Raw genomic sequence first — 21549 nt, 5'->3', positions numbered from 1 at the left:
AGATCACAGGACGCCGCTTCTCGAGAGCCGCCATCCCCTTGCAACGTATTTGCGACAACGCAGGCGGCGGCCGCCTGCAATGCTATGTAAGGGTGAGGTTCCCTCTTATAAGCCGCACAAGCCACTATACCTCCATGAACATATCTGCTTGGCTCACCTAATCCATCGGCTGAGCCGGCACTGAGACCCCAGTGCGCACGAGCCGACCACCATTCAGGAACTTATGCAGGAAGCGTGAAACACGCCCATGCTATATACAGTTTATTCAATCATTGCCGGAACTTACAAACTTGTAAGTCTAGCTCAGGATTTGTACCCAGAAGTTGCCGTTCACTTTACCGTACGTGCACCGAACTGAGGACTCTTGAGTTCCTACGTGCGCATCAGGCGCATTTGTTGCGTCTGCATATGCTGCATCGCTTTGAGTCGACAGTTGAGTAAAAAAAGGTTGCGGGCGTCCAGTGCGCGTCGTTGTCTTGGCATCTCTCTTGTCACAGATCACATACTGTACACAACCGCGCCTAAAGGAACTGGACAGGATGAGGACTTGCTTACGCGGCGTTGGCCGCGCCCACAAGCGCGCTGAAAGGCTACACCGGGGTCACACGCTGAGCGCACCGACACCTGGGACGTGCGCTGCCAGTCGCTATGTGGGGACTAAGGCGATGACAGGTATGCGGCCGCATTCGCTCGCCTAGTCGCGGACATAGGCCTGCCGGAGCTTTACTGATCGCGCTGTCGCTGTTTCCAACGCGTTGAACAGCACGACGCGTGGAGCACAGTGGCCGTGCATATTCTTTATTTAATAGAATCTGGTGGCAAGGCTGTATTGTTACCTGCCAGCATAGCATACGGCTATCGTTGCTTATCGGCTGGGCTTAGGCATGCAGCTCCGAAACTGTCAAACTGCTGCTGACTTGCCGCACAAGCCTGCGTGACGAGAAAACGTATCAGGACACCAGCGCCGCGGTGTCTTGCCCACTTCGACAATATATTGACTTCCGCCCTAACGGCGGCAGTACTGTCTCGTTCCTTTGTGCACCAAACAAACACCTCCGCGCGCCTCTTCCCTCTTCCAGAGACGGCGGTGTTTCTGGAGGAAATCGCAGTATCTCAAACCCCCAAGCGGCTGCAGGGGCTTATGCGGGTAAGGACAACAGGCTGCTGCTACACCTGGGTGGTGCGCTAGGTAGAGACCAAAGGACCCGAATCGACCCCCCCAAAACACTCGAGCACATCTTTGCAGACGTAGAACTCAAGGGTTTTGGGTATGCCAGTTGCCTGCGGTTACAAGCTGGGCTGGTCGTGGTGCTGTTCTTCGCGCGGTGGCGTTACCTCCATGAAGCAGCACTGATGTACTACGGCCAATGGGGCAATGGTTGCAATGGCGATTAGCTCCCGCAACTGTTTGTTTCCATGCTGCCGGGTGTTGGAGCAGGTGTTGGAGGCTCGCGGTGGCGTCTCGCTGTCCCCTGCGGATCGCCGGGGATTGCACCCGCTGCTGGTGCCGCTGTCGGCGCAGGGGGATGCTGTGACGTGCCTGCTGCGCTGGCCAGAGCCGTCGCAATACAAGGTAGGTCACACATCCGTATCGTAAAACATGTCCGATGGTGTCACGGCGTTTGTGGCACCGGGGGGCGCCACGTTCACTATGGGGAGGGCACCGAAAGGGGGCACTGCCGCTGCAAGTACGGGTGGCCGGGCCACTTGTGTGGGACACATCGGTCCGCCCTTTTGTATGAATCCCCACTTCCTCGTGTGCCACCTCACCGAGATCAGCTCCTTGTGCTAATTGCAAGTGCCTGACCTCCTGCCCCGCAACTGTTAACGTTCAGCTATTTAATCCCTCTTCGGCCTGCCTGCTTTTGTCGGGCTGATCAATACCAATGATCATACAATGTGCTTTCAGTCTTGTATGGTGCCTGATTGTGCTCACTGCGGCCGCACCCGCACCGTCGGACCTTTCCTGCCCAACGCATACCTACACAGAGCATGCCGCTGCCGGTCGTGTGTATGACCCGTGGGTCGGTTGGCATGACGCTGGTGGCCCGCAGCGTTGACGAGTACCTGCACCGGTAGGGGTAAAATGGGGGTGGGTGAGAGGGTGGGTGGGGTGCCGATGCACTTGGCGGCGTGGCGCGGGCGTGACGTGCCAGTTTGTTGCCCTGTCCGAGCTTCGGTTTGCCTGTACATGCGTGTATGGTCTGTCCGTCCGTAGTCTGTCCATGTGCCAGGCCCTCTTGATGCTTTCATATTACTTTGGTGTTTAGCGCCATTCCGTTTTCACAAAAGACCTGCCCGCACCGCTCCACCAGCTTTTGAATCAGAGCGCACATTGAGCAGGGGCTCTGCCTCTCGGAACATACGATACCGCGCTAAGCACATGGATGGTGATGTGGTGACGGCGACAGCCGCGGAAGGTCTCCATTCCTGGCTGCACATCCTCATCACCATCCTCATACTTGGAACGCGCGCACTGCCCCTGCATCCACTCTGGCAGCCAGCCAGCCAGCCAGCCAGCCAGCCAGCCGGCAAGGGTGCCAATCGGTTATTGCGGGTTATAAGCCATCAGGCAATGCGTCTGCGGAGTATGTTATTGGCTTTGCCGCTACATTTGTGAATGATCGGCTGCTATGGTCCGGGGCCTTCACTGTCATGCGTGTATCGGTAAAATGTGCCCGTCGCTACCATGCACGGGCCTCTGTTTTTGTTGCCGGTGCTTTTCATGTCAGGTTACTGGCAGAGGAGGATTTAGCGGCAGCGTCCTGTGGCGATCGGCCGCTGGCTGACGCCGCCGGGCCCGATGCCGAGGGCCTGTTCCGGTCCGGGGATGTGGCAGCTGCGGGGCTGGGTGGCGGCAGCCGGGCGTCCACCTCCTCGACGGGCGCGACGCAGGGCAGCCAACAACAACAGCAGCAACAGGGTCTGGCGATGTACTTAATACGCAAGGCGGGCATGTTTCCGGACGTTTGTGAGGGGCTAGCGCTTGGGCACCTGAGCCGGAAGGACCCGGTAGGTTACTGCCCCTGCTGCTGCTGCTACTGCTGCTGCTGCTGCGACGGCTATTGCTGCTGCCACTGTTCGAAGGGCTGGGGAGGAGGGGCAAGGTTGGGAAAAATGGAGCCGCAATATGTGGATGTGAATGTGTACAGTAGAATGTGGAGTGGACCTTGAGGTCCCGGGGGGGGGGTCGAGGGAAGGGTTCGACAGTGTATACCTCACCGGGGGAGTAGTCTTCAGGAGCTGCTTGGAGTGGGGGGGGCGGTCTTGGTTGCTTTTGGAGGGAGACCTCTGCATTGCGACCCCTGGCGGATGGACACGGCTAATGGTCCCCACACCCGCGCCTGGAACCTAAAAACTGCAATATCCGCATTCCTTGCACGTATCTTCAGTCTGTACATGCACAATTCCTTAAGTCTTTCTTTCTTTCCTTCTTCCTCTCTTTCGGTACCCTCACTGTTAGACGTCTGCTATGGTGGCCTCTGAGTGGTACATGCGCAATAATCACTTTCCTGGTTGGGCCCGGCCGTACGAGTTCGCATCGGAGGTGTACACCTCACTCGGCCGACATGAGGAGGCGAGGGACATGGCACGGTGAGGGAAGTGGGGTGAGGAAGGCGAAGTGGGGCGAATTGGAGCCTGTCAAACTCACCCGTTTGGAAGTACGGGTATCTATCTCCCCCTTCACTCGCATTTCCTCCTCTGGAATTCCTATCCGCTGTTCCCCTCGCCCCTTGGGCTGGTCGCGTCCTGAACACACGTTTCATTGCCATGCATGCAGTATGGGTCTGCGGCTGCCCTGGTGGACCCTTCGGGCTCCCTTTGCAACCGTGGCCACCACCGCAGCTCTCCCCATCGATGCGGAGCGAGTCATGTACCTGCTAAGCGAGGAGGCGGCGGCGGCGGCATCCGCAAATGTGAACCGGTTCAACTACCGCGAACCGAAAAGCGCCAAGCAGGTGGGCGCATGCTGCCGTAGATTGTGGTGGTGGCGTGGTTGCTCTGGTTGTTTGGTCCTTTGGGGCCCCGGTGGACACGGTGGTATTTGGCGCAGTACACGTGAGGCTTGGCTGGTCGGGGTGGGAATTGGGCGCGTTCTTTGGCTGGAGTGTGGAGGTCTGGATCTTGCCGGCAACTGTTTCCCTCAACATCTGCGAACCCCCCAACGGTTCCTCCTTAGTTGGGGACGTCGCCGAGTTCCCTAGGGTCCATTCCGCCCCGAACACCAGCCCGGGACTCCTATCCATCCGTGCCTGTGCTCAGTTCCCATCCTAGTCCATACGGCTTTTTCCTTAACCTGCCTGCCCGACCCGGCTCCGATACCCGCCCTCCATTCCCCCCTCCACCATCCTCAGTTGGCACTGGAGCGGGCTACCGCACTGATGAACCGAGTGGTGGCGGGTGACTTGGTGTCGTACGACGCCATCCGGGAACCGCTGGCGGAGGCGTACGCGGAGGCGGGCCTCAGTGACGTCGCCAACTTTATTCAGGCGGCCTAGAAGTCCAGTGGCCGTTCGTTGGTCAGTATTGGTCAGTTGGTCAGTCCACCCATCAATTAGGGTTCCATCGACGGCATCTCCACGACAGTCGTTTGTCAGTGCAGGGCAAGTTGGGGTGGCTTCAGTGTGACGGTTGACCCACCCACCTGCTGTCTAGGGCTGACGGCAGTGCGCATTTGGCCGCTGAAGAATAGCGTTGTTGGTTGGGCCTTAAATTGGGCCTCTGGGGAAGAGCGTGAAGCTGCATTGCCCCTAAGACATCCAGTAAAGCTTCCAGTTACGCCGTACGCGGCTTTGCTTATAGTTTATGGCGTTGATGGTGTAGTGTTGTTGCCGGTGGTGCTGATGGAATACGGATGGTTTGTGATGGTTGTGGTCCTTACCTCGTCGTCGTTGTTCCTACTAGTCGTCGTCGCGCTTATTAATTCCACAATGCTGGTTCGCATTCTTAATTGGCATGAGCCATTAGGCTCGCGCGTCGGTGTTATTACATCATCTGCAAACGACCTCTCACACATGCACGTGTGTTAGTTACATGGCCGCACAACAGGCGGGAGCCACGTAGTTGCGGTGGCCACTGCTACCTACTCCCTGGGGCCTCACTCCTGTTATCTGGTTCGTACTGTGCTGGAAGCGGGCTTTGATGTTTGATGCGCTCTCGACATGCATCCGGTCTGCTGCCTGTTGATAACAGCTCGTTGTTAGCAGCTCACGCATGGGCGTCATCGTCATAGCTAAGTTTCACAGCCGTCTATATTCCTTCGGGCTGTTACAACGATAGGGTTGAAGCCTTACTGTCTGATAACGCCCAGTGTCAAAGTAGTGGAACTTGGACTTATCCACTTAGGAGTTCGGCTGGTAGGATATGAAGTCTTCCGTATGCGCTCTATCGAAGCTACACGCGATGCGACACGTTACCTATCGCAGGGCAAGTGGTTAGATGCAACCTCATAGCAAGTCGCTATTCCGGAGTTATACAAAAATACAAGCTGTGGCGCAAGGTAAGGCGAAGTTATCGCCGGAGCAAGATAGCGAAGAGGACTTGCGGAGGACTAAAGCTAAGCAAGGGCCATCTTAGTTCATTAGTGCGTTTTTTGGGGTCCACGAGCTGGGTGAACAGTATAAACGCAGTATATGAAGAGTCAGCCGCAGAAATGCTGCAATCCTTGTGCTGTTTTAGCTTGTTAGTAAAGGAACGCAGTTAAATGCTTCAGGAGCTGAATGAATGCTGGAATACATATTTTAAGAAGCATGTTATGAGCTGACATTGTTGCCAGAGGTTACGTGTGCAACAATGCGGGTTCATTGCGGTGCTGGCCAGTATGAGTAATGGTCATCAGCTCGAAAGTCCTTGCCTGCAGGAGTTTTCGATGGCCATTTCACATCGTCAGGCGCGGCAAGCAGCCCATAATTTTATGAGAATTATGATTCGGCCGGTTAGAATCCCCGTGTTAGCGCAGAGGCCTCGAAAACAGGTTCCCGTGTCATGGGAAAGTCATGTACGGAGGTGTTGCCATAACTCATGCAAGCAACGGATATGCACGGATAAGAACACAATGCAGGGATAAGAACACGCAAGAAATGACATACGATAATAATAAGCCATGAGATTATTTAATTGTTGTCCGTGCTATATGAAAAATTTAGCTCGCGCTGAGATTTGAACTCAGGTCGGTGGATTCAGAGTCCACAGTGCTAACCACTACACCACGCGAGCTCGTACATGTAAAAAATGTTAGTGTTCTCATTATATACAATATATTGCAGAAGTTTGTAATTATGGATTGCAACCTAATGCAAAAAATAGCTCCCGGTCATACCGGTGGTCCTACAACTCGCAACCAATCTGACCATAACCAATGGACGCTGACAAACACACAAATAGAACGGATAACGAGTTGCCCGAAGTGGATGCACTTAAGTCTTACCCCACATGCAGCGCATCCGTGGAGTTACGGTCATATCCCACGCTTTAGGACTGATCACAGGAATCTTAAGCTTCCATGGCAACGGCTCATTCCCATCCCAATTAACAATGCCTACCATAGAGTAATGGGCCACATTTTGCTACCTCCAACATTCAACCTTGGGCGTACGGCAGGTTACTTCCCTTCTCGAACACCTTGGGCGGGGAGGACCATAACCCTTGGACCAGCGAAACAGTAAAGGGCAGATAACATATGATAATTGATGAAACACTAGGTCTGGTTGGAAAGCGTGGGTTACCAGGTGCCGGCTTGTGCGTCCTGAGCTGAGCTTGAGTCATTCTATCGTATAGCATATACAGCAAACCAAGGTTGCAAGATCTGTCGTGCAATAATTGCTAGTGCAAAACCTTCGGTCACAACCATGGAGGTTTAGAAGATGGCAGATATCGCTACCTTTACGCGTTACAAGCACGGGGCCCCCAATAGGCTATGCAACGCCTTGGCAACACGTCCACGTAACTCCGCTTGTTCGGTTTCATAGCTACAGGAACTATCGCCAATGCCGTCCCGACGCGCCAAAGTCCCATTTACAGCATACAAATACGAGTCAAGTTCACAAACTGACTTTCGCAGATCACCAATATATGAATATATAAAGTTCGCCAACTAACTTCGCAACATTACAGATAGGAAGTCACATGGCAGGTTCCGATACAGGCAGGTGTGTGTTATAGATTATACAGTTGCTGAACTGTGCTTCAGGATAGTAAGTTGTCGTGTCGTTAGCATAATAAACGCTCCAATACAGAAGGAAGCTTTGTCTTCTTCTTCGCACGCGAAGGCAAACATGCTAGCTGCTACGGTTTGAATTCGGTTGAAGGCGGTTTCGACCGTACAGTGTCTTCAGCTGCTCAGCAAGCATATGGCACAAAGTGACAGGGAAGACACATTGTATACTTGCCTACTTACCTCCTTCATTTTGTCCTGCGGCAGCGACGCCGCGCTGCGTGGCCGTATAACGTCAAGAAAGGTTACTTGCAAATTGCAGCAGAAATTGCATTGCGAATGAAGTATGGCGCCACGTTATTGGAATGCTACGGCTCCTTTGCCCTGGGAGGCCTTTGCTATCGTCCGTATTGCTGCCCTGGCGCTGTTTGAAGCGCTCTGGGGACTTTTCACGTGGCCTTTTGTGCGACGGACAGAAGATGTTAAGTTGTCCTACATTGCAACTAAGGAAAACCACAACCTGATCGCCAGATGCCCGGCGATACAGACGTTTTCATGCTCTCCATGGGCTGTCGGTAAGGCGCCTTCCCTTCTCTACGCAGCTTTCGGTTTAGCCGCTACACATGCTTGTGGATACATACGGCCTGCGTTGGCCGCCGTCAGCACGCCTCTTAACTGGGGCTCCCAGAAAACCGCCAGCCCTGCACTTTTCACCTATCGGTCGTCGCCATCCTCACCGTCGCCCACCTACAGTAATCCCCGCAGCCAATATAATTCCACTAAATATGCGCAGGTCCTCACGCGCAGACGTTCTTCAGCATAATCAAACTGGGTTCGCGTCCAGTGCCCCGAAAGGAACTTGTGACGATGCCTGACGGCGTCCAGATCACCCTGCTCTGGTTCGAACCAAAGCAAGGAGCCGCTGAAGACGCGCCTCTGCTGATCAGCTTGCACGGCATAGGTACGGGGTTCGCCACCTCATGGCTGCATCCACTCACGGAAACCACCACAATCACACCCTGCCTCTCCCTTTGGTCCCCTTGAATTGGCCATGCAAGTAATGCCGTACTGCCGTACAGAGGTTCCAGCAACAGGCAACGACACCGTTAGCGCTCCAAAGCCGGCACCTGCTTGTCATCTCCTACCTTGCCACCTCTTTTTAGCCGGGGAGAGAGTGGGGCCCGAGTCATTGGGGGCTAACAGACTGCCCTAGTCGCATTTTGTGGATCGTAACTAGGGCCTGCCGCAATCCAGAACTCCAGTTCTGAACTTTAGGGCCCCAAAATGCCACGAGGCTAAAACCTTCCTCGTATGAACACTGCCCACCACCCGCCACACCAGGCGGCGATGAGAACTCCGTGAGGCCCATCGTGCTGGCGGAGGAGTGTCTACGGCGGGGCTGGCGGAGCGTACTGTATGTACGGCGGGGACATGGCGATAGCTCTCTGCTACCGGTGGCGGTACCGTCGGCGGCGGATGGCAAGACCTCGGCGGCGGCGGCGGCGGCGGCGGCGGCGGCGGCGGCGGCAGGGGCGACCGTGACCATTGTTGGTTGCGGCAAGGGGGCCGAGGGGAGGGCGGGGCAGGTGAGGGCCCGGGGGTGGGGATGACCGGGGTGGGTTTGGACATGGGCGGGGTTTGCCCTGGGATTTTGGATGGGGTGGAGGATATGTAGTGTTGTGGTGGTGTGGATGCATGGATTGATGTTTGGGGCCGTTGGCTTGTTGGAGCCTCTGTTGCGGGTTCAGGGGCCCCTGGGTGGTGGGTCGGGTCCGGAAGGGCCCGCAGGCGATCGTGTGGATGCTGCCTGTTCCTTGGGCCCCGACCGGAGCCGCTGGCGGGGCTGGTCTGAAGCCCATACCACGCACAGTTCCGGACGCTATCGTGCGGCACCCCGCGCAGGGAGCCAAGGACATCGGCACCCCGGCCACCACTGGGAACGCCACTACGGTCCAAGTAACGGCCGCGGCTGCGGCTGCGGTACCGGCTGCCGGCGCCGCCACCACCGTGACCATCATCGCCACAGACGGCGGTGGCTGCAGTGACGTCAGCCCCTCCGTACACGGCGGCTCGTCCTCCCCCGCCAGCGGATGTCTCCAGAAGGACCTCAGTTTGCCCTCCGTACTAATGATGGGGGTTGGCTGTGGTGGCGGGTGCGGCAGCAGCGGCACGGGCGAACGTGGTGACGCTGCCACCTCCCGTGCAGCGGCTGCCGCCGCCGCCGTCGACCCCGAGGTGCTCCGCCGTACACATAAGGCCTTTCCTCAGCACGCGGACACCGAGGACCTTCTGGCGGTTCTTCTGCACATCCGAGCTGCTAGGCCCCGGGCATTGATGGTGGCGGTGAGCATCGGGGTGTGTATGTATGTATGTATGTGTGAAACAGGGGGGTGTATCTTCGCCCGTGGCAGCTACCCTGCGAAACCCTGCCTTCCCCGGTATTTCGGGGCACCCTCATCCAATCACCCTAGTCAACTTCTCAGTGGATCGCTCAGGTTCCGCATCCACCACCAGCATCCAACGGAATCTGCCGGGTCGACAGCGGCCCAACTCCGTTCCTGGTCGGCTCGCAGGTTAACTTTATCCCAGGTCACCACCGTCCATCAACTAGGGGCGCAATGCCTTCCACCATCGGAAGGACTTTTGACCCTAATGGGTATCGATCCCGGGATCTCCCGGGGGCAATGGTCGCGCCTTACCAGTAGTGCCAAACCCTATATATATGTGTATGTGTGTGTGTGGAGAGGAGGGTGAGTGCAGGAGTGTGCGTATGTGTGATGGGGGATGTGATGGGGGATAAAAAGAAAAAATAAAAACGCAAAAGAAATCTACGAAGAATGTTAAAAGGATGGTGGGGTAGGGGGCTGTTGCCTGTTTAGGGTATGCAAGGACTGTGCGATTAGGTCCAGTCCTTGAGAACGCCAGATAAGGATTAGCTTGGACTAGAACGTGCCCTGTCGTGAATACGGGGAAAGGATAGGCAGGAGAGTAGCTTAGAGGGGCAGAAGGACTGCGTGAGTTGCTGATCAGGTAAAGGAACGAAGACATCAGCGTCGAAAATGAGGGACGTTGTAGTCGATGACGGAATTGACTACCACAAAAATGCGGCATTAGAAGCCTTATGAATGCAAGAATTTGCATTGAAGGACTTCGGCAAGAGCGGGTTACGCACGTCTATCATAGAAGCTGTGTACCTGCTGCAGCAGTTTTGGGGATTAATGAACGAGGCGGATATCGATGAGTTTTAGTATTTTTGGTGATATTCAGGTAAATGAATTTGGCCCGGTATACCGAGAATCGTAGGGTAAATGCCGTACATGTCCTTAGTAGGCACATGATTGAGCAGGAATTTTGGAGATGCCGGTTTCGGAGAGGGTTTCGGAGTATGTCATTCAGATATCGTCTAGATAAACGAGATGCTTATTTTATTACCCATTACACCGGTGTGGGTGGCGGTGGCAGATTGTCAGATGAAAATAAGTTTTCGCGCCACGCAAGGAACAGGTTTGCGATAAAAGGTGATGGAGACATGCGCTTAGGTGTGCCGAAAATGTTTTGCACCGTATCGAGTCCAATGGACTACATGTAGCTAGCTTGTAATGGTGATCAAGAAGCTGTGTAGAAAGTCGTCAAGGACAAGGAAAAGGCAACATTGCCAAGAGTTGTCTTGATGATAACCGCGAAAGGGGGATGGAGGAGACCTGGCGTGATATCCGGGTGGGGACACGTTAAGCCGTTGCTAGCGAGCTTGTAGGTGGGGGGGCGGGATGCTGTAGCCTGAAAAGGCCACTTGGAGTACGTCTGTGTATTACAAGCACCGGCCAGTCTCTCCCTCCCCCTGTTTCCAGTTGATTTCGGCGTATCATGCCCTCATTCCCTCATAATCCCCCGTCGGCCATGCTGCCAACGTAGGTGGGCTTCTCCATGGGCTCCAACGTGCTGGTGAAGTTTCTAGGGGAGCATCCCCCGCCGGGGGCCGGTGGGGGGAAATCACCCGCCTCGCCATCATCGCCCTTGTTTCCCTACTCTTGGACCCCCGACAACACAGCCACCTCCACCTCCACCCGCACCCCCAACCCCACTACTGGCCAAAAGAGCAACAGTGCTGTGACTGTGGGCGATGGGGGTGGGCGAGAGGAGGAGGAGCAGGAGGGGGGTTCAGGTTGCTGCCAAGGCGATTTGATGCCGACCCGTGCGGCGGCAGGGGTAGACGTCGACCCGAACAACCTTTTGGCTGCGGCGATCAGTGTGAGCAATGGGTACGACATTATTGAAGGTACGGCAATGTTGCTTTGAAGGAGGAAACGTTTTGGAAGCCGTAAGAAAGCACGATCGGAGGGTCTCATCAGACGGCGGTTTTGATTCGTGCGTGGGTTACAGTGGGCCAACTGTTTGTCATGATTGCACGCTGTGGTGCTGTGCGAATGCAGCTGCGTGAGGAAGAACCCGCTGTCCCCTGCGGCCCCCCGGGTGCCCCCCCCCCACCCAATCTCCTGCTCCCGTCAGGGACCCGGCACCTGGTGTCCAGTCGCCCCCTGGCCGACCGCATCATCACGGCCGCGCTGCACAAGCTGTTGCGCCGGAAACTTCCAGAGGTGCATGCGATATGTGCGGCACATGGTCTGCTGGTAGGAGAGGGGGTGGGTGCTGGTGTGGGTGTGGGTGTGTGTAGGAGAAGGCGCTCCCTGGGGCGTGTGAGCAAGTTACACATTACAAGTTCCGCACAAGTGCGGGGGTGTCCGGGGGCCTATTCATCCACCTCTACTCCCCTCCCAACCAACCCCCCTTGCGCGTCCCTTCCAAACCCCCCAGGTCGACTTTGATGAAGTCCTGGCCTGCAACACCATTCGCGAGTTTGAGCGGTGTCTCATGCTGCCCATATGCGGCCACTCGGACCTGGACGAGTACTACCGCCACAACAACTGCCGGGAAGCGCTCAAGGTGGGTGTAGGTGTATTTGTATGTGTGTATGTACGTCAGGTCTGCGTTTGAGTTCTGGCGGGAAGGGCATCGGGGTATTTGTATTTTGATTATATGTGGGGATCTGGACGGTCATTTTACTCCCCTCTACACCGCCCTTCATCACCTTGTTCATCTGCACAACGCGTCCCTGCAACAACCCTTCCCCAATTCCCTCCCCCCCGGCTCCCCTCCGTACATAAACCCTCCGGCTCCCCTTCCCCGCCCCTTACTCTGACTTCTTACTCGGGTACCACCCGTTGCCCTCTCGAACTTAGAACGTCCGCACGAGGCTGCTGTGTCTTTCAGCGAGAGATGACCCCATCATCGACCCCGCCCTGATCCGCCATGCCGAGGCAGCCGCCGAAAGCAACCCTCGAGTGGTACTGGCGGTGACCCGGCGGGGTGGCCACTTGGGTTGGCTCCAGGGGTGGGCGGGTCGATCCTGGATGATGGACGTGATCGTACAGTTCGTGGAGGGCGTAGCGCAGCTGCATGCCACCGCTGCAGGCTGCGGCACCGGTGTCAGCAGCAGTACTAGTGGTGGTGGTGGTGGCAGGAGCGGCAGCGATGCTGATGGTGCCGATGGTGGGTGCATTGTTAACGGTAATGCGAATTGTTTAACAGAGGCTGATGATAGGACAACGGTCCCCATTGCCATGCATCAACCACTATCGGAACGTATTCCGCCATGTGCTGGTGCACCTGCTGCTGATTCCACTGCGGTAGCATCAGCGGCCGTGGTGGCTATTGCTGCCGCAGCTGAAGCAGGTGACGGCGGCCGCTTGTTTGACGCGAGCAGCGTCGCTGTATCCGACGGGCCGGGGCGACGGAATGTCACCGTTACGGCGACGGAAACACCGACGGCACTAACAGCAACACCGCGATCCCCAACAGCAGCGGCGGCGGCACCGCGCCCCCAGCTGTCCAGCGGTCATTTGTCCCCGGGTGGCAGTGCAGTGCAGTCACCGCCGCTGCCGCCGCTGGGGTTTGCGGAGGCGGCCTTCCCGGGCTCAGTGGGTGCTTGCAGTAGTCAACAGTTGTTTTCAACGGCGACTGCAGCGGCCACCATTCCCAACCCCTCCCGGGAGCCAGTTTCCACCGGCATTCCGACTACCGCTCCAGGTGATGTGGTGATTCATGTAGGTAGCGTCCCCGGTACGAGGACCTGAAACCGTGAATATCCAGCTGTGAATATGATACGTGCTTGTCCGGCATGCTGAGATACGCGCAAGACTCTTGGACCATGGCACGGCTGGTATTTGATACGAAGCCATCATATGTCCTGGAAGGAATGTAGGTATTGGGAGCATGTATGTATGTATGTATGTACGTGTGGCGGACTTGGATGCTTGGGGGGCCGTGCTGCAGACCGAGGGTTGGATGTTTTTTGTTGGTACGTGATATGGGACGTGATATGGCACAAAATACGTATGTAGCGGGAGGAGGTGCGATGCGGTGTGAGCGTGGCTTTGATGCATGTGTGCGCGCGTGGTTGCCCTGCCGAAGGGGATTGGGCCGAAATCTTTTGCTTTAATTATTGTTTCTTTTGTTTTGCGGTGTCCATTCAAAGCCGCCTTCCATGATTCACCCCGCGAAAGTGAACGCTGCAGGGGAACATAGGCATGTGCAGTGCAGCACGGTGAAGTATCCACTTATACCTGACTATGCACGGACCTTTTTTCCTAATTGTTTGCATCTCGCACAAGTCCTTTGCTGATAGGCTAGGCAGTACACAAAATATTCGTCCGTAACAAGCTAAACGTTGTATGTATTCACTTGGGTCGAGGATCCATGGGCTGCATCGGGGGAAGGGAGGGGGGGAGGAAGAGTTGGGCTTTAAGGGGTCTGAGCTGCTTACGCTTCGGTTTTAGGTGAGTGGCTCACATGCGTCGCATGAGCGGGTCCTCGACCTTGTCTCCCGAATTGAGAACTCTGGAGACATTTTGTGCATACGGAAAGTTATTATTACTTTTCATCTGCCCGAGCTTGCAGATCAGTGACTCCCATATTGTGTCTCTCAAATTGAAGTCTGCTATCCATGTTGTTCATATTAAAAATGCTGGTATCAGTAATCCAGCAGTAGCTGCTGCTGCGGCGGCGGCGGCGGCGGCTGTCGCGCGCACATGCATGGGCGTGGTTGAGGGTTGAGGGACGGAGCTGCTAGTGGCTGAATCGGGGAGCTGTGGGGAAGTGCATCCCAGGAGCTGCTTATCGTTGCGAATTTCGGAGGGCCGGGACTATCTGCCAGTGACATGTGTTATTGTTTAAACAACTGAAACCATCCGCAACCAACTGGCGGGTGCATGTCTTTGCTGATGTCTTTCACAGGGCTGTGATTATCTTCGGTCTGAAATCTTGTGTCTCATTGGCTTTGGCTGCGACAGCGGGAAGGTGGAGAAGTTGTATGTTGGAGAAGTTGTTGTTGTTGTTGTTGTTGTACTGGGCCGTATATAGGACAGGACAGGACGGATCCACCCATTTTTTGGAAAATTCTAGATAGGCGAGGCGGGCTGAGAACTCTTGCATGCATGAATTGGGGCTAATAAGGGAGCCGCAAAGAGAAGACTCGACATGTATATGACGATGCACACTGATGCACTTACCAGGACTTACTCATTAACGACAATCGTTGGAAAAGGAAGTCGTCAAGAACGAAGCAATCACGTGTATATGTGTAACCGCTACATAACCGCTCAATCTCGGCTGTAGTGTCCGCCACCGAGTAAATGCAACGCTACTACTTTATCGCAACCAGTTAAGGTGGTGATGCGATACACCAGCAGAGATGTAGCCATCCAGTGTACGACCCGTACTATTGTACGGCGTCGTAAAAAAGAAAATCTTGAGCATAGCGACCTGAACCTCTTTGAAGATAAACATCCAGCGATATGCAACTGCTCTTGCACGTTACAGTGGGCCTGTCCAGATGCTTTATCGCAGCAGACCAGCATGCGTACTGACACCTAACTAGATTTCGTGCCTGGGTTCATCGCCATTGAACGGGTAAAACCATCATGAGGCCCAATGTCTAAGGGACGACACGACCTGCCAGAAAGTAGTCTGCCAGGACGACGGTTACTGGCGTGTGCTGATATCAGTCGACATGTGCTTCGATATGTGTGTTGACGTCTGCCTGCTGAGATATGTAAGCATCGACGATTGCAAACGTGAGCTGATGACCACTGCTGAGCTGGGGCCTTCAATTGCACTGTGGAGCCCCGGAATTGGGCTGTACTGGGCCTGAATTGGCCTGTCCGGGTGCCGAAAAGCCAGCTTGATTGCAGAGTCTGTGGACGCCGGCACATGGTTAACTCGTGTTGCTGTGGCCACCCAGCGCCATGCACGGTTCTGTATCCACAGTGTTGTGTTCAGGCGCGTGTTTACATCTCTTCGTCTGTTGAATGATTGGATGAATGAATGAATGAATGAATGAACGAATGAATGAATGAATGAATGAACGAATGAAAGGGGTTTTACGTTGTGGCGTCTCGCCCTGCCACTGGTTCGGGTCGGTTCGGGTGGTGGTATCTTTTCGTCGAACACACACACACACACAATGAATGTATGAATGAAATGAGAACCGAGAACGGTAACCAGGCATGTAGGGTTCCTGCCACTTCCTGGCCCATGTACAGAATCATAACCAACACAGTAGTTACAGAGTTCCATAAAGTTTCGTAAGTTCCTTCAACTACCGCGATTCTGGATGCCTGCCTGAGAGTTCCGGGCCGACCCCGCAATTGGTCGAAATTGCTCGATAGAAGGGTTGAAATTGGCACGGGGTCTACACCTGGGACAAGTTAAATTGCCGGGACAGGCCCTTGAATTGGCCTGACAGGGACACGAATTGGCCTGGCAGGGACATTCCAACAGTCAGGATTAGCCTGACAGGGACACGAATTGGCCTGGCAGGGACATTCCGACAGTCAGAATTAGCCTGTCGGGGTGTCGAATTGGCCTGGCAGGGACATTCGGACAATCAGAATTGGCCTGTTCGGGGCGTCGAATTAGGGAAGCACAGGAATTGTGTGACCGGGGCAGTCCAAAGAATTGCTCTCCCCGACCTTGTGTCCTACCCTCTATCTCCGTTTATGACTTGTCGTTGCTGGTCTTATCCTTAAAGGGGGGCCTTCTGCTTGACGGGCTTTCTTCGACCGGAGAATCTCGCGTTACCTGTAACAGCAAATGGCATGTGCCTTTCGACAACATCTCATGCGTCTGCTGTAGCACACATGCACGAATATGCTGGTGCGACCATCCAAACAAACTGTGCCGTCACCGACAACACCACCAAGCATACGCAACCGAGCGAAATGTCATCATCCCGCAAATTAACCAAAAACCTAAACTTTACGCCTCCGAACGCACAACGTCCAAATTGGACGGACGGCACACACTTAATAGCCAGCCGAAAAGTGCGTTGCACATACTTTACCAGCGAATATGACACGATACCATTTATATCACACACTGTTAGCACGTCCAACGAGTCGTTGTATAGCAAATGCAAAAACCAGTCTATGCTCGTGCGACGCAAAGCAAACTATTAAAAAATAATACGGAAGTAGCAGGCGGGGGCCCATAACCATTTACCCTGCCTTTATCGCTTTATCGCTAGCATCATATCCTTCATAGTCTGATCCACCTGAAGCCCGATAGAAAGCAGTGTAATGTTTTTAAGTTAGTTAACGAGCGCGTGTGAGACCGTGTCGTAAACTCGGAGCTAGCGGAGCTTGAACTTGTGTGTACGACGTGTGAGGTTGTGGCGCGCTAGCATGACTATTTAAGCGGGCCAAATTATGAATATTGCAAGTGTAAGTTGAGATTGTAATCCGATTCTCTGTGCATACGCAAGTATTTCGGCGAGTAAGCTTCCCAATTGCGAGGAGCGGTCTGGTTCCCTTCCAATTGGTATCAGAGCCTAGGTGATCCTCCTCGCCTTGCTCGTCATCGTCATCGTCTTCGTCGTCATCGCCATCGTCTTTGTCTTCGTCGTCATCATCGACCTCGCTGACATCGTCATCGTCGAAATCGTCGTCTTCTTTCACAACCATGGCTTCCACCGCCACCAAACTCGAGCGAACCGTCTATGGAGCCCTTCCTACGCTTCCCGATGTATCGCCGCCCCGTTCACCCGCCCGCTCGCTAACCCGCTCCTCCGTGTCGTCCATTTCTGAAGACCTACATTCCCTCCGACGACAGCACGACGATTCCCGCAGCTATCGCAGACGCGAAGTCACCCATCCGCAACCGATCCCCAGACCAGCGTTAAACCGGCCACTAGGCCGTCGTCAGCAGATATGGTCAGCTACAGCCTGCCGACGTCGTCTGCTGTGTATACGAACAACAACGTAGCGTTTAACGTTCATGGTCTTGCTAGAATCGCATGTAAGCCTGCCCGTCGTGTCGGCCGCAAGCGTGCTCGTGCAGGTGCAGCCTCTACAACGAAGTGAGCATGCCAAGCGAATAATGATTACATCCTTTTACTCTCACATTTACATCCGCTACCCTGCTCACTGATACCACCCTTCACCCCGTTTTCACCTCGTTCCATCTGTCACCCTCTTCCACAAACCATCTGTCACCCTCTTCCACAAACCATCCGTCACCACCTTCCACATCTGTTAGAACCCTCATCCAACATTTCTCCACTCCCCATCTAGCACCCCCACCCCAACCACCGGACCACCCTCCATCACCTCGATCCCACGTAGCTTATCTTATCACCCACTTCTCACAACCTCCACCACTAGCATCGCAGTCGTTTCGCGTTCGTTTGGCCAATGGACACCGCACCCTCTGCGCCCCCACCCTCCTCTCTGGCCATCCAATCTCACCAGGAGTGCACCACCTTCACCCGCGACATTGACAGATACAACGTCATCCTTGGGAAACCCTGGCTTACTACCAACAACCCCCAAGTTGACTGGCGCACCAGCACCATCGCTATTGGCAACACTGTCATTCCCCATTCCCCGTACTGCCTGCATCCAGTATTCCACATCAGCTGCCTTCTCCCCTGGACTGACAACGATCCAGTGCTCTTTCCACCACCCCCACCTGCAGCCCCTACTGCACTAGAATCTCCCTATGACAGTGCAGATACTATCGTTATAGCTGTCTGCCTAGGGTACAACAAGCGCGCACGTCCGTCCGTCATGTTCCTTGTGCGGTGGTCCACAGGTAGCAGGCGCGACCCCTCATGGGAACCATACGACGACGTGCATAACCTACCAGCGCTTCGTGCCTTCCTGAGGAGCCCAAGCTGGACCGCGTTGAGGTTATCAGATCGCTATGCGTGGTTCAGAACCAAGTTCCTGGAGCACGCCCCAAGGATTGTACAGTTTTTAGCAGAATAGAGCTGTGGCTGGATGTGTGTGTGTCATCATGTGTGTTCGGTATGTCCGTGTTTATATCTTCATTCTGTTCCTGCTGGTTGAGTTCTACCAGTCGGTCTGATGTCGGTTTGGTATTGTGATTTGTCGTGTATGGGCATTTGGATTCCGTGTAGTACAGATTATCGTCGTTTTCGTAGCACCTTGTGTGCGTGTCTCCGGATACTTCAACCGGATAAGCTAGGAGTCGTGCGCCACTTTAGGCCGGTATCCAGTGCGTGGAAGGGTTTGCCTTAATTCGGTTCCCTTTTGCCTTCCCCCGTTAGCCTGGTACCGATCATTAAGGGAATCGGAGAGGCGCACGACTATGTCCGCTTACTGATTCTTAATACTTTCCCTTCGCACCGAGGCCAGTGTTTGTGTTTAAGAAGGGGAGTGTGTAATGTTTTGAAGTTAGTTAACGAGCGCGTGTGAGACCGTGTCGTAACTTCGGAGCTAGCGGAGCTTGAACTTGTACGACGTGTGAGGTTGTGGCGCGCTAGCATGCCTATTTAAGCAAGACCAAAATATGAACATTGTATGTCTAAGTTGAGATCGAAATGCGATTCTCTGTGCATACGCAAGTATTTCGGCGAGTAAAGTCAGCTAGGCTTCCCAATTGCTGGTTCTGGTTCCCTTCCAATCTCGATACCAATTGAAAGGGAACCAGACCGCTCCTCGCAATTGGGAAGCTTAGCTGACTTTACTCGCCGAAGTACTTGCGTATGCACAGAGAATCGGATTTCAATCTCAACTTAGACTTACAATGTTCATATTTTGGTCTGCTTAGGGGGTGTTTCCACTTGGATTAAAAGTCGCGGACTAAGGCTTAATCCGTCGCATATGGAAACATCGCGCGGATTAGACGGATTAGGCGGATTAAGGTTGGCGCGATTAGTTAGGGATTTCCGTCCGTATTCACGCGCTTCGCGGATTAATTATAGATTAATATGCTATGAAATGCGAGCTTTCTGCTTATACTAAAAGCTCAAACTTGGTGCGAAAAATTTGCTACCTGGTGGCCACCAGGTATCAAATTGACAATCTCGGATTAACACTTTTCACGACGCCTCATAAAAAGCCTGAGTGATAGGTTGGAAGGTTATCCTTTATAAAGGCTGTAGGTGTTCCTAGTTTTGTGGAAGCTTTGTGCTTCTTGTTCGGCATTATGCACCACACCGTGGGTGTCGTTCAAAGGTGCTACAAGGCCTTCATGTTGATACTCGATAGTCTTTTAAATGTCTGGCAATACTCGTTTTTGCATTTTATGCACGGAATGAGCAAGTGTCGTACTTCAATCCGTTTCTTAATCCAGACGTATGAAACACTCCGACGGATTAGCGGTGGATTGGCGCGGCTTAAAAATACCTTAATCCGCGACTTTTAATCCAAGTGGAAACACCCCCTTAAATAGGCATGCTAGCGCGCCACAACCTCACACGTCGTACACACAACTTCAAGCGGTCACACGGTCTCACACGCGCTCGTTAACTAACTTCAATACATTACAAGCAGGCTGGTGCTATGTGCTGGGCGCTTCAGGAGTACACGTTCTTCGTCCTTAACGAAGCAAAACTTGCAGATCCTCTCCTCACATGCAATCCCACGGTCAGCAACATAAACGAAAACACTCAAGTACGGCATATCAACAGAATAAACATATTTGCATGCGGCAGCCAGCTTGCCCCGACTGCTTTCTCAAATGACAACACAATCAAGCACTTATTTTTTCGCCATCTTAATGCCTGGTTGCTTCCCATCCGAGTTGTGCATGCCTACACACGGATGCCTAGATGTGCGGCGCCTTCCCGCCATGATCTAAGTCCCACCGTCGCCAGTCAAGCTCAGCACCCCAAAATCGTACACGATCCACCACAGAGCCGCGGAATCACCAGGCCGTGAAGCCACTGAGCCTCCAACAGAACCACCACAGTACCGTTGCAGATGGTGGCGGTGTGCATATATGATATATACCATCCACTTCGATACGCAGTCCCCACACACCTGTGTCAGTACTTCCAAGCAGACCATCCGTGCATGTTAGCTTCTTAGACGCGTGTGCACTGATGTCCATTGAATCGCAGGCATACACTGCTGCTGCATGCATCGTGTGTGGAGCGGGGCTGCATGTTTTTGCAAGCGACAGCGATACTAGAAGTGCTGTCCAAGCATCGTGTGATGAGCTCAGGCTGGCCGGAGAGGCCATACCGGCTAAAGATAGTGCACGATATCTGGGGTTAGTGTATGGGCCGGAACGGCAGTTCTGGGCCTGCCGTCAGCAGTTGTATGACACAGCTAGAGCAGCTATGTTCGCGTTGAGTGCAAAATTAGATAAGCTAAAGTTATTCGCCCCAGATGTGAGGATGAGGTGTTTCGATACGCAGGTACGAGCAATACTTTTGTATGGTTGTCAAGCGTGGGGGCCGTTTATGCTAGCTGAGGTCTTGGACAGGCTCAAGAGGCGGAGTGATGCGAGTAACCTTGCGGAGGGGCCCTTCGAGGCATGCCTAAAGGACAGAGCAGTGCAACTTCAGATATCTTTCATGCAAATTGTAGGAGCTGCCAGACCAACACATCGCCTCCTGTTTGCAGAGCTGTCGCAGCTACCCCTACACTACCACGTTCTCAAGCAGGTGGTGAGGTTTTGGAACCATGTCCGTTTACAGCGTGGGTCTGTGGCACACCAAGTTTTACGACAGGAGGTCGCAGAGTCCCTCTCCAACCCCGAAGGGGCCGGATGGGGGACACTACTCCTCCGTTTTCTATGTTTTTTGGGGCACGACGTATGGAAAGAGGCCCCGCAAGGGCTACACGAGGTAGACGAACGAGTGGAGTGGCTGATGAACAGGCCAATGCCAGAAGGTGTGGTTTTGGAGTTCAAGGACCGATTAGCGAGTGGTTGGAAGCATACGCGTTTAGATGTCCAGCCTGACGTGTACCCGTCAGACTACAAGCAACCAGGAATTCACATGGCGAAATATAAGCATTGGATGGGGCTGGCGGCCGAGCAAGCGGGCAGGAAGGAGGTGCTCCCGCATATCGCAATGTTTATCCCGCGTT

The 21549-nt window shown here is 54.1% G+C and overlaps 3 protein-coding genes across 3 annotated transcripts; 2 read left to right on the top strand and 1 right to left on the bottom strand.

The window, feature by feature from the left end:
- Positions 1–405: 405 nt before the first annotated feature.
- Positions 406–4963, top strand: VOLCADRAFT_105900 (uncharacterized protein). The gene is made up of 7 exons (XM_002953339.1): positions 406–672; positions 1080–1147; positions 1439–1573; positions 1990–2075; positions 2505–2971; positions 3847–3959; positions 4356–4963. Exons 1-7 carry the CDS (start codon positions 540–542, stop codon positions 4497–4499), a joined length of 1146 nt encoding a protein of 381 aa, XP_002953385.1. The 5' UTR covers positions 406–539; the 3' UTR covers positions 4500–4963.
- A 2536-nt stretch (positions 4964–7499) lies between these two features.
- On the top strand, positions 7500–12145 carry VOLCADRAFT_94129 (uncharacterized protein; the record flags this gene model as incomplete). The annotated part of the gene is made up of 8 exons (XM_002953338.1): positions 7500–7728; positions 7947–8114; positions 8495–8739; positions 9056–9496; positions 11066–11132; positions 11202–11429; positions 11660–11793; positions 11966–12145. The coding sequence occupies 8 exons, from the start codon at positions 7500–7502 to the stop codon at positions 12143–12145; spliced, it is 1692 nt and encodes a 563-aa protein (XP_002953384.1).
- Positions 12146–12417: 272 nt separating this feature from the next.
- Positions 12418–14732, bottom strand: VOLCADRAFT_94128 (uncharacterized protein; the record flags this gene model as incomplete). The annotated part of the gene is made up of 4 exons (XM_002953261.1): positions 12418–12557; positions 12818–12919; positions 13790–13911; positions 14719–14732. The coding sequence occupies 4 exons, from the start codon at positions 14730–14732 to the stop codon at positions 12418–12420; spliced, it is 378 nt and encodes a 125-aa protein (XP_002953307.1).
- Between the last annotated feature and the right edge of the window lie 6817 nt (positions 14733–21549).

This window comes from Volvox carteri (genome assembly GCF_000143455.1).
Source record: "Volvox carteri f. nagariensis unplaced genomic scaffold VOLCAscaffold_35, whole genome shotgun sequence".
NCBI lineage: Eukaryota > Viridiplantae > Chlorophyta > Chlorophyceae > Chlamydomonadales > Volvocaceae > Volvox > Volvox carteri.
This window is presented reverse-complemented; position numbering and strand designations above follow the sequence as displayed.

Bases quoted from the DNA above. Each gene is read 5' to 3' on its own strand.
- VOLCADRAFT_105900 (XM_002953339.1), top strand. From the start codon at position 540: ATGAGGACTTGCTTACGCGGCGTTGGCCGCGCCCACAAGCGCGCTGAA. The intron at 673-1,079 runs GTATGCGGCCGC...TCCCTCTTCCAG, and splicing joins GGGGACTAAGGCGATGACAG to AGACGGCGGTGTTTCTGGAG. The intron at 3,960-4,355 runs GTGGGCGCATGC...CACCATCCTCAG, and splicing joins AACCGAAAAGCGCCAAGCAG to TTGGCACTGGAGCGGGCTAC.